Source organism: Pyrgilauda ruficollis, unplaced genomic scaffold (genome assembly GCF_017590135.1).
Source record: "Pyrgilauda ruficollis isolate IOZ18807 unplaced genomic scaffold, ASM1759013v1 scaffold49, whole genome shotgun sequence".
Classification (NCBI taxonomy): Eukaryota; Metazoa; Chordata; class Aves; order Passeriformes; family Passeridae; genus Pyrgilauda; species Pyrgilauda ruficollis.
Window position 1 is genome coordinate 3,510,426 of NW_024526488.1, and position 18,754 is coordinate 3,529,179.

General features: G+C 40.8%; 2 protein-coding genes across 3 annotated transcripts in view; one reads left to right on the forward strand and one right to left on the reverse strand.

Moving 5' to 3' along the window:
* The window catches only part of CDC73 (cell division cycle 73), a 101,017-nt gene that overhangs the window by 38,844 nt on the left and 43,419 nt on the right, over positions 1-18,754 (reverse strand). The gene's annotated exons all lie outside the window — the stretch shown is intronic.
* On the forward strand, positions 1,717-9,759 carry LOC121360065 (beta-1,3-galactosyltransferase 2). 2 transcript variants are annotated; one of them, XM_041479534.1, is made up of 3 exons: positions 1,761-1,991; positions 2,073-2,299; positions 6,987-9,759. In XM_041479534.1, the coding sequence occupies exon 3, from the start codon at positions 7,119-7,121 to the stop codon at positions 8,385-8,387; it is 1,269 nt and encodes a 422-aa protein (XP_041335468.1). In that variant the 5' UTR covers positions 1,761-1,991; positions 2,073-2,299; positions 6,987-7,118; the 3' UTR covers positions 8,388-9,759. The 2 variants fall into 2 exon arrangements, with proteins under 2 accessions (XP_041335467.1, XP_041335468.1); XM_041479533.1 differs by having other exon boundaries at positions 1,717-2,299.

The following is an 18,754-nucleotide window of genomic DNA, read 5'->3' on the forward strand; positions in this document are numbered from 1 at the left end:
TTTTAGTAACCATTCTGTTGAGCTCTGAACTCGTTTCCCAAATACAAGGTTACATGTCTTGTCTGAAAATTCAAAACTCAGAGGCAGATTTACATGTTTGTGTTTGACAAAAGCCTTCCTTCCTCCTGCCTGGGTGCACTGAGCACACGAATAACCCACCTGGTTTCCTACCCCTAGCCCAGAGCGCAGCCAGCTGGGAGGACTCCTGGCCACTCTCGCATGTTTGTGTGCTTCAGCAACAGACGGCACCAAATTGTGGATATCATACAGGGCAGGCATAAGAAAGTTTTGTGTGTCTAGGTGGGAAATTGAGTCATCGGGGCACATATGGAACATCTCAATGCACTGGCTCTCAATTATTCACAAAGGTCCCAGATCAGTAAGTGGTGCTGGACACAGGCCCTCTTCTCATGCTCCACCCCCACACTGACCCTTCCCCACCATTTTTTAAACACTGATTTGTTTAGACTGGAGGAGATACAAAGTCTTTGCTGATATGCACTTAATATTTATAATTACTGTTTAGGAAATATGCTCATGATCCTAAAATGTCCTCAGATAGGATCAAAGGATTTGTGGAAATCGTTATTAGGTTAGGAAACTCATGCATTACAAACAAGACTAAATTAATAGAGAAAGTTAGTGTACATAGATGATTTAGTTAGGAGGATCTAAATCTGATTATGTTTCTAGTAAATTATCATAGTATGCATCTAGAATAATAAAACACACTGACTGCCTGGGGAAGCCTTATTTCCCAGTAAGGGGCACGCCTACCCCCAACACTACAAATCAGACACACCAGATAAGTCACAGTTTCTTTACTCCTTGTCAAAAAAAAAGGTCTAAAGAGCCAGTCATCAGCTTTTCAAAACAGAGTAGGCAAACACAGTGACTAATAAATACCTGGGTAAGCATGCTGCTAGGTCTCTATTTTCTCAGGTATTATGGTATTTTATTTATATAGTAAACAGAGTAAGATGCTTCAGCACAGAAGGGTCAGCCATTGAAAGGAGAGAAATTAAAGGAACACAAGTTTCCTTAGGACCAAAAAGACAAATTTCACGACATAGGTATGTCTGTAACAGACAAAAGACATTTTAGGCTCATCAATAATTGAAATGAAGTGCCCCGACTTAGTAATGCCAAACCATAGCAGAAAGCTATTAACAGCAGAGAAGCAGCTTAACAGCATGTGCTTATAAATCAGTGTTGATCAGCCCAACTGAATAACCTCAGATAACAAACAGCAGCTTTTAAAGAGTAAGCATGTGTAAAGGAAACAGGAGCAAAGGAAGGCACTTCTATCTTGTCTTTGGCATGAAGGCACACACCATTTGTACTCCAAGAGAGCCAAATGGGTTAAATCAAGCTTCAGCATTTAAATGCTTATAATTCCCTTGCACTGCAGAACAGCTTTTGGAATATGGGACTAGAACGTCTAGCATTAAAAATCTCCTAGAGAATCTAAGTTGCAGTGTCAAGGAAAAGTGAAAACAATCTGTAAAAACCTGTAATTTTTCACTTAACGATCATACAGTTTTTATACAATTCACCTATCACTGTGCTTGAACTGAGTATGTACCATTTATCAAATCAGAGCTAGAGCCTGTAAAGCTTCCTGTCTGCCTTTGGGTTTAGTCAAAATGAATGCAAACAATCACGTGGGATTCAGCCAAGCAGTGACGTTAAATTCTGCTCTGTCAGAAGACAGCATCTGTCAAAGCCCACATTTAAACTGCTGCCTGCCTGTGCAGCAGCTGAACAACTACGGAATGGATTTTATACACCACAATTCTGGGTTAAAACAACTCCAAACCATTTCTATTACTGCCTAGCAACAATGAAGGAAGGAGCAGAGGGAGATCCTATTACTGAAGACAGCTGAGGCACTACGCGCTTGCACTCCCTGCTAACATTTCCAGCAGAAATATGGATCCTGAGGAGAGCAGAGCACAGCCCTGTATTGTCCGAGCTGCGAGGCACCAGATGTGAGAGCCCCAGCGCAGCGGCTGCGAGCGCAGCCAGCCTCGCAGCAGCAGCAGCCACAACTCCTGTCCTTTTGTCTGCAGCATGAACAAAAAGCCCCGAGCCAAGGACGCCGCTGGCCAGCGAGGAAGGTAACACGGACACGGGCAGACAGATGGACAGAGCGGATCCCGGGCACGGCGGTGGCAGGAAGCAGGGCTGCTGCGGGATGTGCGCATGGTCGGGAGCATCTTTTTTGCTGAAGTGATGGCGTGCCCAAACTATTTTCTGTGGGTATAATCCTGCACCATAAATGGCCTGACCAAGGAAGGTATGTCAAACCCTTGTGTGTGATATTCATTCGCTTGTCTGTTACCTTTTCGACCATTACAGATAATGATCGCTCCTAATTTGCAGAGCCCTGTGATAACAGTGTCTCAGAGCTGGGAGAAAGAATTCTAGCAGGTTTTGCTCTCCCCCAGCACAATGTCACTCCCTTACACTGACTAAATGCGGTGCTCTCAGTCTGCCAAGGCTGGTGTGGCTGGAGAGGGAGGATTAAAGGGATAATGGAGTTCCTGTAATGATTGCTTTTAACTGAGAAATTAAAAACTCAAACCCCTCCAATACAGAAAAACCAGTTAGAAATCCTCTCAAACTAGGTCAGAATTAATCCTTATCTGAAGTAATCTTAAAGCACGGTAAAATGGCCATAATGTGACATACCGAGAGCACCGAACCATCAAAACAGACCACACAGTCAAAAGACATTATCTTAGAAGTCCCCTCAGCCCTTTTTACACTTGCTTTTCTGCCCCCCAAACACAAGCAAAATGTCACAAGGGCACTACCAGCCAAGCATAAACTGGGAGCATGCAAAAGACTGGGCACGATTTAAACCATCAGCAGTGCAATCAGGCACCACGATTTACAAGTAACGTCAGGCTCCCTGACATCCCAAAAGGAAACCTTCAAACACTACACACTCAAAATGGTAAGCACGTAACTTATCTCCTGCCATCACTGCAATTTCTGTTTAATATGAAAACACTGACTGTTTAACTTGGATTGTAAAATGACATTCCATCTAACTGCCATCCATTCCTATTTTTTGTTGAAATTTAAATACTTTGTCACTAGTGACAAAAGAAAAGGTGAATATTTGCAATACAAATTCAAGACCTAAATCTATAGCAATTCAATACACTACATAAAGAAAGTGCTTATCTGCAGAATCTTCCAATAAGCTATAATAAATCATTGCATGTCAATATAAATGTGCTTTCTTTGCCCAAGGCAATGCCAACATGAAATAAAACAACTGCAGCTGGAAGGAGTTCACAAACCAAGGGATGCAGCATACATCAGACACCGGTTTCAAATCAGTTTTAAGACATTTAGAATATAAAGTCACTTGAGAGAACTTTTAAAACAACAACAAAAAAAATGTACCTTCAGGCAACACTCCAGGAGAAGCACACCTGGCTAATGTAAGACGTTGGTATCAGGCATTAAAAACCTGCACATCAAACCTTATCCCAAATACTGTTTTGTGCAGAAGATTAATGGAGCTCGTAAGGGAAGTCAGGCACATTAAATGAGGCCCAATATGCAACTGCTGTTCATCAGAATACAGACTCAGGCTGCCTTTTGAACTCTTCCCTCTAATTTAAGAGTTTGCCCACACAGCTAATCAAAATATGAAAATCCAAGATGTGTGAATAGGAAGTCGAATGCTTCAATTTTCAAAGCTGTAATTACAGAGCAGAACTGCAAGTACCAGGAACCAAAACACCAGCAGAGCACAGACCACAAATAAAAATTCAAGAGGCATTCACAGTTTATGTATTTGGCATTTGATAATGCATCAGTGACTGCACTGCTAGGTGCCAAAAATGAAGCAGCATTATCACAAATAATATCTCCAAAATGCAGTTACACGAAACAACACACTCCCCGAGGACAAGGTGAGTGTTCTAGAGACCCTCTGCTGTACTTAGGTTTTCTTATTGACTGTCAATAGTTGGTGCCTGTTCATAACCATTCTCTGAAATAGAATTTTAAGTATTTGGGCAAAAAAAGTAATGCTCTAGCCCTAATTAAGTGATAGAAAATAATATTTTTATTATACAATTAGATGGTGGGTTTAATATCTATTGACAGTTTTATACATTTTTCTTAAACAATACACCCTAGCATGTAGTATTTTTTTCAAAGGTGCCATTGTTGTTGCTGTGTTTTCCATGCTTAACACCCCACTGTATATTTTGAAATGTTCTATACACAACTGCAAAGAAAATGAGCCCACGTTATTTGGGGTTTTTTTCAGTCAGTAGTTCTACGAAGCTGAAATACAGATGTGGGTGCTTCCCATATTCATAAAATGCTGTTTTAAAGGGCAAACAGAGACAGATTTTCTAAGACTCCTACCTTGAAAAACCAAGCAACTACATAAAAAAATATCAAGGAAACATGACTCTCTTAAAATATCTTGATTCTAGTTCTGTCCCTCACTGTAAAACTTATTTTCAAATGCATTATGTAAGCATGCAGCCTAATAAAGCAAGGCTTCGGCCATCGCCAGTGCCTGTGCTGGGACATCAGTGCATCAGGGAAACACAGCACCTGCAAACCGCTGTCAGTTCACACAAATATTTATGGAGCTTAAGATTCTCACTTTTGCCTGTTGCCTTATGTAAGTAGGCGCTCACCAAAACACTACTTCAGATTAACCAAAGATTAGTAGGGCAGTGCACTTTTTGCTGAAGTGTTTCCATCTAATGACTGTAGTTTTGTAAGTGGAACAATTCAGTGTGACAAAATTAATGGGAGTTCTAGCTGCTGCTCCACATTCGTGAAATTCCGGCTTTGATTTTCTTCCTAAACTGTGAATGCATGCAGTGGAACAATAATTAATCAAACATTCCCACTGCTGCCCTCCAATCAAACAATGAACTGCTCCAGGATCTGGGCTATCCTTTGAAGCGACATTTCTGTTTGCTTTTACAGAGATATTCCCGAATAGCTGAGCGTTCATCTGCAACTCCCTGCACACAAACTAACGAGTTTTGAGGGGAAGCTTCTGTTTTTCCAGCAGGGAAAGGCAGGTGCAAATGGTCACATAAACACGAGTCTCACACGTTTGGGGCTCACCTTCTTTTACATTAAGTTAAAGCAGCGCCAGCATGGAGCGTCAGGTTAATTCCTGAACTAGTTTAGACACAAGGGTTTATTTTTACAGAGACAGCTGAGTCTCCGGCAAGTGGCACCAGCCCCGAATAGCTAAATAAGAAAATCAGATACTTTAAAACCAAACGCACGGAAGCAGCCGGAGCGCCCCGGGCCGGGCTCGGCCGCTCCCGGGCCGGGCTCGGCCGCTCCCGGAGGATCGCGGCGCGCGCCCTTCCCGCGTCACACTGGGCGCGCAGCGTCGCCCCCTGGCGGGGGTCACGGGGCGGCGGCGGGCCGTGAGGCAGCTCCCGCTCGCTCCGGAGGGTGATGGTGACGGTACCGGCAGTAAGTAAAATAAACACCCGGTGAACCCCTCTTCCCACCCTTCCGAAAGACAAATATTCCCTTTCGTGAACAGGACGGACTCAATGTTGCATCACACACATACAGCTTAATACCCTATTATTCGATTGACATCTCATCTTAAATTATTCCCTTACAGCGTTAAACACTGTAATTTCCCATGTAACATATCACTTGGCTTTTAAATGCACAAATTAATCCAAATATTGGTTTAAGAAGATAGCGAAGCAATTAATAAATCGCATATTTCTATTAGAAACCGCATTTTCTATGGACTCTTGTTCAACTGTCATCCTTTTTTCCTATACAAGACCCTAGGGCCCAGGAATAAATTAGAGCAAATTGAAAATCACAAACGAATTGCTGTTGTACAGTGAAAGTTCATTTACGAGATGATGTGATCAGCTTTTAATATGCAGCATCATGAAGCTGCCATATTGACTCTGCTGCTGAATATGAACAAAAATTTAAGAGAAAATGAAGCACAGACTACTTTGGCACTTTTTTCCTACAGCTACAGCTGCTGGTCAGAATACTTGAAATTTCCAACTGCTATGTGCAGTACTTACATATACTTTTATAGAGGGGAAAAAACCCAACCCAGTATCATGACCATCAGATAGCTGGCCAGAAACTTAGTCCTGAGCAGTTTTATTTCCAGTTAACATGATCACTACCCAAGATCTCTGTCTACTGAAAATCAAGAGCTTAATTTTAATTCAGCTGCTTCTGAGGCTGGCACCACAGCCCAGTGTTCCATTCAATGTTTTCCTCCAATGCAGAGTAGAAGGTGAAAGGTGCCTGAGAAGTGACCAGGAATGTTATCCTGCACTAGCATCTGAGGGCTGTGCAGTGAGCTTACTGGACCCTGAAAATTAATTTTGACAGGTGCATCTTCTCGCTGACCTTCCTTGCACAGCGGGGGCCGGTGGAGACGCGCCAGGCAGTGTCCTGTGACTAACACAGCTCTGCCATCGCCAGCCCCGCGCCGTCTGTCCCACCACCAGGCACGGCCGTTTGCAGAAAGGGCTTTAAAACTGTGAGCCATCCTAGCCTCTGCATGTCAAATCAATTTTAATTAATGCCATTAAACCTTCCATCTGCCAGCACGGCTTTCTCATTCAGTCCTTCTCAAACACTCTACAAGGATTTCACAGCCATGGATATGAAGCTATTTACATCTACTTCACACTTTTTGCTGCTAACATGATCCATTTTTTTTGCCTCTTTATCTCTGGTATCCAGGATGTTTGTCGAAACTTTACCAGGCAAAAAAGCATTTTTAAAAGCTAACAAATCAAGTTAAATCATAAAACAAGGTTGGCTTTTAGCCTAAGTCAAATCTTATTTCCATTGACATGGGCTGTTCTTTGAAAAAGTAAATTTAACTCAATTCTATGTTTATATCTAGTTTCTATTTGTAACTGTTTATATTACAAGTGTGTAAAATGAAAGATTTCTGATTTTTTTTTAATTCTTTGCAGAGTGAGCCATTTGCAGACGATTGCTCAACTCAAAGGAAAATGAATACCAAAGAATAGCAGTGGATTCTAAACCAATTGAAAAAGCCTTTTCCTTGAGCATTGTCTCATATCCCATCACTGGATCCTTACAACATGCTTCAGTGGAGAAGACGACACTGCTGCTTGGCAAAGATGACCTGGAATACCAAAAGGTCTCTGTTTCGCACCCATCTCATTGGCCTGGTCTCTCTGGTGTTTCTTTTTGCCATGTTTCTGTTCTTTAACCATCACGACTGGCTGCCAGGCAAGGCTGGATTCAGAGAAAACCCAATGTCTTACACCATACGAGGATTTAGATCTACAAAAAGTGAGACCAACCACAGCTCTCTGAGGAACGTGTGGAGAGATGCTGTGCCTCAGACACTCAGGCCTCAGACAGTCACCAACCCCAACAACACGGATCTGTCCCCGCAGGGAGTAACCGGTTTGGAAAACACCCTCAGTGCCAATGGAAGTATTTACAACGAGAAAGGCACTGGGCATCCAACTTCCTATCATTTCAAATATGTCATCAACGAACCTGCCAAGTGCCAGGAAAAAACCCCTTTTCTAATACTGCTCATAGCTGCAGAGCCAGGCCAGGTGGAGGCCAGACAAGCGATTCGACAGACCTGGGGCAACGAGAGCCTGACACCTGGCATCCAAATCGTGCGGATCTTTTTGTTGGGCTTAAGCACCAAGGTAGATGGATACCTCCAGAGAACCATCCTTGAGGAAAGCAGACAGTACCACGACATCATTCAACAAGAATACTTCGACACCTACTATAATTTAACTATAAAAACTCTGATGGGAATGAACTGGGTTGCAACCTACTGTCCACATGTTCCGTATGTTATGAAAACTGATAGTGATATGTTTGTCAATACTGAATATTTAATACACAAGCTTCTGAAACCAGAACTTCCTCCGAGGCACAAGTATTTTACAGGTTATTTAATGAGAGGTTATGCACCTAACAGGAACAAGGATAGCAAGTGGTATATGCCACCTGATTTGTATCCAAGTGAACGTTACCCCGTATTCTGCTCTGGAACTGGTTATGTTTTTTCTGGAGACTTGGCAGAGAAAATCTTTAAGGTCTCCTTAAGCATCAGACGTTTACATTTAGAGGACGTGTACGTGGGGATCTGTCTCGCCAAGCTGCGGATTGACCCCATGCCCCCACCCAACGAGTTTGTCTTCAATCACTGGCGAGTTTCTTACTCCAGCTGTAAATACAGCCACCTAATTACCTCCCATCAGTTCCAACCTAGCGAACTGATCAAATACTGGAACCACTTACAGCAGAACAAGCACAACGCCTGCGCCAACGCGGCCAAAGACAAGGCCGGCAGGTACCGCCACCGCAGACTGCACTGAGGGCACGCAGCGCCCGCCCGCGGCACGTGTACATAAACAGCGCTCAACGCATGGACAGGGAGCAGCCAGCAGCCCCAGCTCCGAGCCCAGCACACAGTGCAGGAGGGAAATTATTTTTTTAAGTTAAAAAAAAAAAATTATAGCTCTTGAATATGATGAAATTATAACCCAAAGGTTTTCCCAGTGAATTCGAGATTAAGGAAAAAAAACGACAAGATGGTGTATAAGGATTTCTGTGTTAACATGCAATAATAAGCATGCACTCTTTGGTGGTACAATTGCTGATTCGTGTGTCAGTAAAATATAATTGAGCATATTTTCCACACTAAAATTTTTATTTTAAGGAGTGCATTCATAGCTCTAGTTCTCTTCCATGTAATTTCTTATTATCCAGAACTGCTATAAAATGAAAAATTAAAAACTAAGGAATTGCACAAAGGGCAGATCAGTTTTACCTTCAAATGCCACATGACAATTATTACACACTATTTTAATGTACCACACATTTAGCAATGTCACAATTTAGTGAGACACTACCAATAAATTCTAAAGCACTAAGAATGTACTCCCTTGAAGTAGGTCCAGTTTTCACAAGTTTGCTTATTTGGTTTGGAAGGAGAGATAAATGAAATCAAAGTTGCAAAGTTGCTTTGATGATTCTGAAGAATCATCTTCAGAAATTCAAGTGGTGTTCTGGATGCAACTTTCAGTTCACAAAGAGCTGACTGAAAGTTACTTCATTCTCTAGATGTCACAGGGCAAGCTCCTAAGATCTGGTGCCAAGTAACATTCATGGCACTTGGAACCTTGATGCAAATTCATTGGATCTGCTATTAATTTCCCTACCTAATTTCAAGGTAACTCAAAGGCTGATGAGAAATGTAAAACATAAGTTCCAGTCTTGCACTGCCCTTGACAAAATTCCATTTTTTGCAAAGCGGGAGAAAAGTAATCAAACGTGTTGTTTTGCTCTTTCCTGTCTGACAAAAAGCAAGAGTCAGCCAAGTGAAAGCACATCTGCTGGAGAAAATTAAGCCCCACACCTGAGTTTATAGGTGGGGAAAACTAGGTCACAATAAGATTGAGAGTTCCAGCCAGCAATATGGGCAGGAACAAAACCTAAGCAATTTAAAGTCACAACACGTACCACTGAAAATAAATTGTGAGAAGTGGGTTAAATCTATTTACAGGTTTGCAGTTTTCTAACAAACAGAACTTTTAAAGCTTATTTTCCAACTGTTACAGCAGAGTTGTATCAAATTCAGGTTATTACTGCTTGTCACAGTGCCAGGGTAAGCAATACCCACCTCTGATCATGAGAAATGATCAAACTGCAATTAGTTTTCTGTTTGACTGGGACTTATTAATTGGAGAAAATACAAATATTTGATGTACTTTTATTATTTAATAAAATTGATTATATTTATGGTCTTAAGATTTTACTTTTTCTGGGAAAGCTGCTCAGGAAGAAAGAAATTTCTAACTTAGCATTACTAGGTTTTTCTAGTGTTCCCTAGTCCTTGAAGCCTGGTTACCATGCACAGTACAGAGATCACAGCAGGGTTTTCTCCTTTGTAATGAGAAGACAAATCATATTACTGACCATTCTCAGCAGCTCTTGGGCTGTCTGTCTGCAGCAACTCTCACATGTCAACAGACTGCAAGGCACTGGATGCACCTCTGAAGCAATTCCAGTGGGTCCTTTAGAAGGTGGAGATGGGAATTTGCTCGACACCATTTTTTTGCTGATCTTCCACTAAATCTTTTTCTCTGTTGTATTTGCGGTGTGCTAATTGTACATTTCTGCATTTCCAACACACCTCAGATCATATAAATGTCTGGTTTTGGGCAAAGCAAATACCTGCAAAAGTAGCAACTCTCTTCTGCAGAGATTTCTCTGACTAAACTGAAAGTTCATCCAGTCAGTTTACATGATGCCTGTTGGCATTTGTGTGAGAGACTGTCCTGGACAGATGTTTTGGGAGAGTGCTTTCAGCCCCCAGTGCGGTTCTCCCCACTCCATGTGCTGCTTGCTCCCAGCTGGCACAGGCCACAGCTGACATGCAGCTGAAGGCACCTGGCTGAAGGTCTCTGCAGGCAGGCTCTGCACTGCAGTGCTAGCTCTAGACCCCCAGAGCCAGTGTGGGAAGCCAGCTGCTGCAGAGGACTGAGCTGTGGAAGATGTCCAATGCCATAAGTGGCCCCTGCCCAGGCAGTGCTGGCCAAGGACACAATCCAGACTCCTGGAGAGGACTTCAGCCCTGCTCCCAGGCCTTGGCACTTTCCAGCTCCACTGTGATATACTTGATTTTACCAACTCTGGCTAGTCCTAAATGCTCTTCTGGCTCCTGGCTGTAGTCCAAGAGGTTAATACTAAACCTTAAATAGTTTGGCACTGGAATCATCAAGTTTGGTAGCCAAACCACCTCTTGGGTGCTGGGCTTTGGAGCTCCTACACGATGCTGATCTGCCCAAGCTTGGCAGAAGCACGGCACAATGCCCGTGAGTTCAGCATACCAAACCTCCTGCTACTTACAGGACTAGTGAGGAGCACCAGAATGCTAAATTAAAAGCCATTCTTAATGCCCTTTTAAGGGCTCAACGTGTTTTTTTAAATTTGTATTAATGTTTGGGTGTAAGTTGAAACTCCTTTATAAACATACTTGAATCCTTATCAAGATGGTCAAAGGCTACTAAAAACATTTGCATCCAAGTACTGTTTTCATACAGAGTTTGTTGCAAAGCTTTCAGAAACAAAAGGGAATCATTTTGTATGATGAAATATGCAATTACAGAATGAACACTCTACATTCTTTCCTCTGAATGTTTTACTGTTTTCTAGCTTGTGTTTAAGCTATTTGCTCACTCTACTAGAATATAAAAACAGTTCATGTTAAAAATAGTGCAATAATTAATTATATCATTAAAAGCTTGGACAAGTTCTCTCACTTCCTTTCCCCATACAGCAAGGGGAAAAAAAAGCATTTTTCATTAGCAATAGCATACAAACTTGTAGCTAAAAACATGTCTGCAATGCAGTAAAGGATATAACTATTGATAGAATACAGAAGTACAAGAGTTTGTATAATACTTGCTTTAAATGTTTTTACTTCTCTGTATGTCTGCTTCAGGTTGAAAACAAATATAAAAAGTCATAATGTCTCAAAAGTTATGATGGGAGAAAAAAATCGTGACATCAGCACCATTATTATGGCAAAGAAAAATCTTAGAAAAGCTGGCCTGGTAACAAGAACCAGAAATTGGAATTCCATCACTTCCCCGTGTTTATTTAACTTTCAGCTTAATAAAGGTTTACACATTGATACTATAGGACCATAATGAAGTCCCACCAAAAAAAAAGTTGTTATTGAACAATAGAACTGTTCCTTTCACATCTCCAGTTAAATCAGTGGTATGAGATATTTGCACATCCCACACCAGTAGAATTGAGAATGCAAAATGTGCAACTACAGCTTTTGATGTAGTAAAACTGATCCTATCCTCAGTCTCTCCTCCGAGAGATCTTTCATAGGTAAAGTTTGCAATCGTCCTAAATTTTCAAAATTACATGTCATGGTACTTCCAAGCATCAGTGGTTGTTCTGAGAGAAAATTCAGTGCCCACTAAGATCTTCACTTAAATTTATAAACTTAAATTATGGGATGGCAGTGATCTAGAAGAGATGAGACAGACTGCTTTTCAGGTTAACCTTACTAGAACAGCAATTTAGAATCTGCTTTTCTTTGCAGTGCAGTAATATTAAACGTGTCAGTCCTCATTTACAAAATATTTTCAGAATGTATCAACATGTTAAGACATGCATTAACTGTCTCCAAGCCCAAGCTAAATCAGGCACTGGAGGGGAGGGAAGCACCTAAAGGCCATTACTGCAGACTGCCTCCCTCTTCCCACTTATTTTCCTGCTATGTTAACACAGTCCCTAATCACACATCAATCTAAAATACCTACATAATCCCACAGGGCAAGAAAACCTTTTCCCTTGAATGAATTCTCATTGCAATGCATGGAAACTTCCGAGTAGGAAATGAAAGGGAGAGGGAAGATGCTAATATAGGAGCTACTACTCCTTCCATTTGTGCTTTTGGAAAGAACAGGCTTGTAACTAATTTGCAAAAACATCACTTGTTGTTGCCATATTTTCCCAATTTTAGATGCTGTTCCTCAATCCTTCTTTTGCCATCGAACAACACAAATAAGCAAATATTGGACAATCACTCAGTTACACTGTGAGAACTGCACCTCGCAATGAAGAGCATGATCGTCCTTTTCATTTCAGATTGTCCTTCCAAAGCAGGATGTGACTGGCGGCACAGTATCACCCCCCTTGCTGAGCACATGTTCTGGACGTGGCACTGGCTGTTATTCTACAGATCCCATCTCCAGCCCATCCAGCCCTGCCTCCCTTCCCCAGCCGCTGCATGGGCAGCCCCGGGGAAGGAGGGAGGCAGGGAAGCTGCACGGCCAGCTCTGAAATGCTGCACTGTGCAAATGTAGGTCAGCAAGGACAGGACGTGGGCTCTGCTTCGTACCAAGAGTGAAGGCAAAGGCTTTCCAGGGCAGGAGGCTGGGGAAGGGCTCTGGAAAACAACTTCTTGCAGCAAGTCAGTGAAAAAGGAGCTTGAACGTCAGAAAATAGAAGAGTGAAACTAAAAATGCACAGCTGATGAACACCACACAGGTTGGAAACACAGGGCAGGCTTAGTGGCAGGTTCAGTGGCAGGGAAAAGCATTACAAAAGTGAGGCCAAATGAGAAAGCAGGATCTGGAATTCTAGTCATAAGTGTTCACACTTCTGCACTTAAAGAAGATTTACACATGAGGTAAATCCATTCTTCTAACAAAATGTTTCTTTTGTGACTGCAGCGCATGTGTTTTATTAAAGCCCAAACCAAATTCCAAGTCATGACACCATGGCATGAACAGCAAATCAGTAACTCCACAGAGAGTACTTTACACATGGTACACAAGCAAACCAATAGCAAAGCAAATTAGATCACTTGTGCCTAGGATTTGTATTTCATCTTCACACCAAGAGTTAAATTCAGCCTTCATTTGTTCCAGCTCAAAAGAAAGAGAGCCTGGTACAATATGGTACCTTCCTTTCACAGTTAAAAGACTGCAAAGGAATTTAACTGAATATGGGATGTGGATGAACATTAGCACGTTGCTTTTCTGATATTACCATGGCAACAGCTACAAGAGCTCTCTTAAGCATTTAAATCTGACAGTTTTCCTGATAACACTAACTGAATGATAGTAATGATGCATTTTGGTTCATGAGCTAACTGCTCTATAACCACAGGGTACGAACCGTTCCCTTCACTTTTCTCAGGACTGTGCTTTTGGTCAAAATGTTCTGACCAAGACAGTCAGCTTGAATTACCACTCAAAAAAAAAAAAAAAAAAAGTCACTCCAGCTCAGGGAGTACTCATGGCTTAAAGCTTTATGTGCTCTCAAAGGTCTCCATGTGAATGGACTTGTGCAGTGTCCAGGCTGGAGAAGTCAAGGCTGCTGAAGTCTTTGATGGGATTTTTCTCAAAGGGCTTTCATTAGCCTGGGAAGGCTGGAGGAAAAAACCCATTCTCTGAAGGGTGGAGTGAATTGTTGCTGACCTTCAAGATGTCATTTGCTCAAGAAAAGAGGAGGAAGAAAAAAACGGTGTTTTTATACAATCTTTATCAGTTTGTAACCACTACACACTTTTTTAAATAACAAAACACTGCAAGCTGTTCTACCTCAGTGAAGTCCAAAGGGCACTGAGGAATACACAGAGTGCTCTGAGGACAAGGGCATCACAGCAACGCCTCCACCTCCTATTAGCCCATTTAGCTTTAGCTAATAATAAGCGGCATTTCAACTGTTTAATAGGAATATTCTGTGAACCACTCACTCTGATCCTCCAGATGCTCAGTGTGGGCATAATGGAGAAGTCTCTTTTTCTTTACCTCATTAAAAAGTGAAGTGTGTGAAACATGTTTGTCATCCTAACATTTTAAGGATATCAGCTTTGATAATGTCTTGCAATATATTCAACTAAAAAAGATCAAGATACTGAAAACAGTGTGAAATCTTTAAAAATTTCCCAAGATGACAAAAATTCAGATTTCAGAAGAAAAAGTCATGCTTGCAAGGATCTAAGAGAGAAATCTTTTCAACACAAAAACAAGTCCTCAGAAGGTAAAGTATTCCCAGTTCTTTTGCTTTTAACACTTTTTACAGTTTTATACTAAATTAAAAATTAAAAACATCCATGCCATCCTAAAACCACCAAATCCCTCCACAGTCTTGAAAAACCACAGCCCCACCACATCTTTTCTTCTGGAAAGGCCAAGTGTTCCCACATCTCCATCAGGCTCAAAGTTTAAAACGAGAAAAACCAACTGCCACAAGAAATCCTTTGTTAATAAAATACCAGACAAGACACTGAAGGAAACCAATACCTTCCTCGCTGCCTTTCCTAAATATTTAACATACCCTGCATTTAAACAAGCTGAGGTCTAAGAACTATTTTGAGAATAAGAATAACCTACAATCTTGCAGGTTTCATTCAGGATTTGTGTCACTTTCATCACTTTCAAAATAAGCATCAATTTACGTCACATTTTAAACCTGTTTTGCCCAAACATACAGGTTGATACAAGATGACAAAACAAAAAAAGAAACACTGGAAAGTACCATCTGTGACTCAGTCAAAAATTTAGTGCTGCTACTTATTGCAAATGCCAGTCCTTTTATAGGCATTCTTCCACCTAGACATTGATTTTTGCTGCCATAAAAATTCAACTCAATTATCCAGCCTTCTGAATTAAGAGCACCAGTTTCCCATTGTATCATCTTTAAGTAATCTACAGTATTGTATTTTATTGACTGTTCTTTAGTGCAGAAAAGGATAACATTGTTATGTCCCAAAAATGTAAAGAAATGAAACAATTCAGAGGTACTCTTAATGTTAGTCAAGATTCTAAAATAAAGGTAAATAACTCACACATACCTGAGGGAACAACTGCCACCTCTATGGCTCAAAAAAAAGCTTACAAAGCTTATGCTGTACCCACAGTGAGGTATACCAACGGGAAAAAGCAGAAAACAACCAAAATCCAGCAAACCCCCAGAAATCACATTGCTCATATATAGATGTATCTTAAACAGTATTTTCAATAATACCTCTATTTGACAGCATGACAAAATTCTGTCTTCAAATCTGAAATGATTTTTAAAACTTGATGCAGCAGTTTGCTTTTACTATTTGATCTGATTTTAAATTATTTAACTATTTTGAAAGTTATCCACATTAATTGAAAAACCTAATCTTTTAGCTGAATTCTCAAAATGGTTAAAAAAATTAGGGCAAGAATGATAGATAATCACAATTATTTTACTTTACAAAAAGTAAATTTTTTTCAGAGTTAAAAGCCGTAGTCACTACTTCCTACTATCCAGCTGTGAATTATCCCCTTTTAAAAAAGCAGGCAAATCTGTTTGCTACATCCATCAAAGAAATGATATTTTTTTCTAACCAAATTTCAGTTGAGAAATGGATGCTGCAAACAACTTCAGATATCCAACTTTCATTAATGTTAATAAAGGAATGACAGGCCTGTGACAATAATTTGGAGGCACTAAGCCTGAATGAAATATAATGCTGTCCTAGTCATTAAGAAGTGCACTGCCTGGACCCCTCAAACATTTTCTTTTTTTTTTTCCCTTCCACCATATCCATATTTTCTACTAATAGAAGTTAAGCAGTTTGAATGATTTATTATCCAAATTTCATGCTAGCAGAGCAGAATGGAAAAACTAGAATAAACAACACAATGACATTTCTTCGCTACCCATCCTCTTATTCATTAAAAAAAATTTCCACCCATGAGCACACTTCTGCACACATTCCATAAATGGAGAGTTTTATGAAACACTACTTTGGTTTTGCCTGCAAGACTTCTTTTGACAACCAGTCAAGTATTAATGTTTTACCTCTTCCAATTCTGTAAGAAAAAAAAATACCTATGAATCTTGGTTGGGTTTTTTTTTTTTTTCATTGTAAAATATTTTACATGGAATAGAGTGATTTTTTTCCCCCATTTCTTATCACAATATTCTCCTGGACTTATGAGTATTAGCAGATGAAGTACTAACACAGTACCCTAATTCATCAGATCCTGATTTACTCACAGAACAGATAAATCATAGCATGTTCATGACAAAACAGATGCTCAGGAGCATTAAGTGTTGTTTCTTTTTTCTCACAACAATGGGATTGCAGCAAGCAGTCCATGCTGACAGATCCTGGCTAGGACACAGCTAAGTTCTGCTCCAGTTCCAAGTGCAGCCATTTCAGCACACACAACTATAATCCAGTTGAAATGCAACATAAACTGCAGCTGGACAATGCCCACGCTCTGAAAGGATGGACACTTCTCCCACAGCTTGGCTGGGCAACCTGTTCCAGTGCCCCAGCACCTCACAGGGAAGAATTTCTTCCTGACATTTAATTGAAATCTAAATCTCCCCTCTTAGTTTATTTAAACTGTTCTTCCTTGTGCTATCACTGTGTGCCCTTGTCAAAAGACATTCTCCCTCTTTCCTACCAACCCTCTGTGAGGAAGGCTGCAGTGGGGTCTGCCCAGAGCCTTCTCTTCTCAGCTCTCAGCCTGTCCTGGAGCAGAGGAGCTCCAGCCCCACAAGCACCTTCACAGCCCCCCTGGAGCTGCTCTGAAGGCCCACCATGCCTGTCCCGTGCAGGGCATTCCAGAGCTGGATGCAGCACTGCCCTCGGGGTCTCACGAGGGAACAATCCCCTCCTTGACCTCTGGCCACCCTGCTTTTGAGGATTCAGTGAACCTTCTGGGCTGTGAGTGCACACTGCTGGCTCTTGTGCAGCTTTTCATCCACCAGAACCCCCAAGTCCTTCCATGCAGTCCTTCTCCCAGCCTGTGACTGCCCCAACCCACGTGCAGCTCCTTTTGCACTGCTGTTCCTCACTGCATTCACATGGGCCTTCACACTCTTCATCATGTTCAGTTGTGTAACCCAAGGGTCTGGACAATTTCCTTTTTTTTTTTTTTTATGACACTTTAAGACTTTCGTAAAAATAGCTTTACATATTTGCTGAACATATTTCACACTGGCTTTGTCAGTTACTTGAAGTGAAAAATGATGACAATGAGATGTGTTGCCATAGAAAAAAAAAAAAAAAGGCTGCCTCCCTCCACAGCCAACTAAAACATTTGGCATTTCATTTGTTTCAGTGGCCAGTACAGATAAGAATGTGTTTGTCCCTGGATTTTGGGAAGTGAGAAAAAAAAAAGAGAATTATTTTTCCAATTGCCAATAAAGCTTTCTTTTCTTGTTGTCCTATTTCTCTTTTACAACTACCTCTTCACAGCTAGAGGTTTTCTCAAGTTATCAGAGATATGCTGTAACCCACTAGAAGTGAGTCTTTGCAAGATGCAATATGAAAAACGAAGCATTTTCTATACAAATCCCATAACAATCTCCCCCCTCACCCAAACACCTCAAAATCACATTAAACAATCCCTCTCAGAGAAATTTCTAACTAGTCCTTCTAAACAAGTGAACACTTAACTCCCTAAAAACCAATGACTCCCAGAGATGACACAAACCTGTCTCTATCTAATAAATACCAAACTACAGTTTCTGAATTTTCTATAGAACACTTTCAAAGCATTCTAATAAGATTTAGTCCTTTAGAGAATTGTTCATATATTGCACACCAACTCTTTACTTAACAGTGGCATCAGATGATATTAGACCAAATCAAAATTACTTGTAAATTACTTATAAAACCTAAATATAAATAAATGTTGTTTAGGACCTGTTACTATTAATACTCCCTCCCTAAACAGTTGGTAAAATTTAGCTAACAAGTCACAGAAATATTACCCAAGTTTCCCCATTTACTGAAAAATATAAGAGCAGAAGACAGAAATTCACCTACACAGATTCAACTATAGGGATGTTGTAATCTAGGACTGTACCATCCTCCACACATGCAGAATGGGAGCAGAAATTATCAGTACATTTTTTCTGCTGCTGCTAACTGCATTAAATGGAAAATATTTTTAAAACCCAGTAGAAATCCTGTAGAATAATGGACAGTAATTACAAACTTTGTAAGTTGTGACACTTGAGTAAGTATTGCACAGTACATCTCTTTCTATTAAATAGGGAGATAAAAGATGCAAAACCCACAAACTCATACTTCAGGGGAAATACACACGCAGGACAAGCACTTAAAAGGGAAAATATTCTGCCCTAAAGAGCTTATGTAAGTAATAAGTGGACAAATTTTAAGTGGTAGGCTTCAATTCATCAGTTTAAGTAC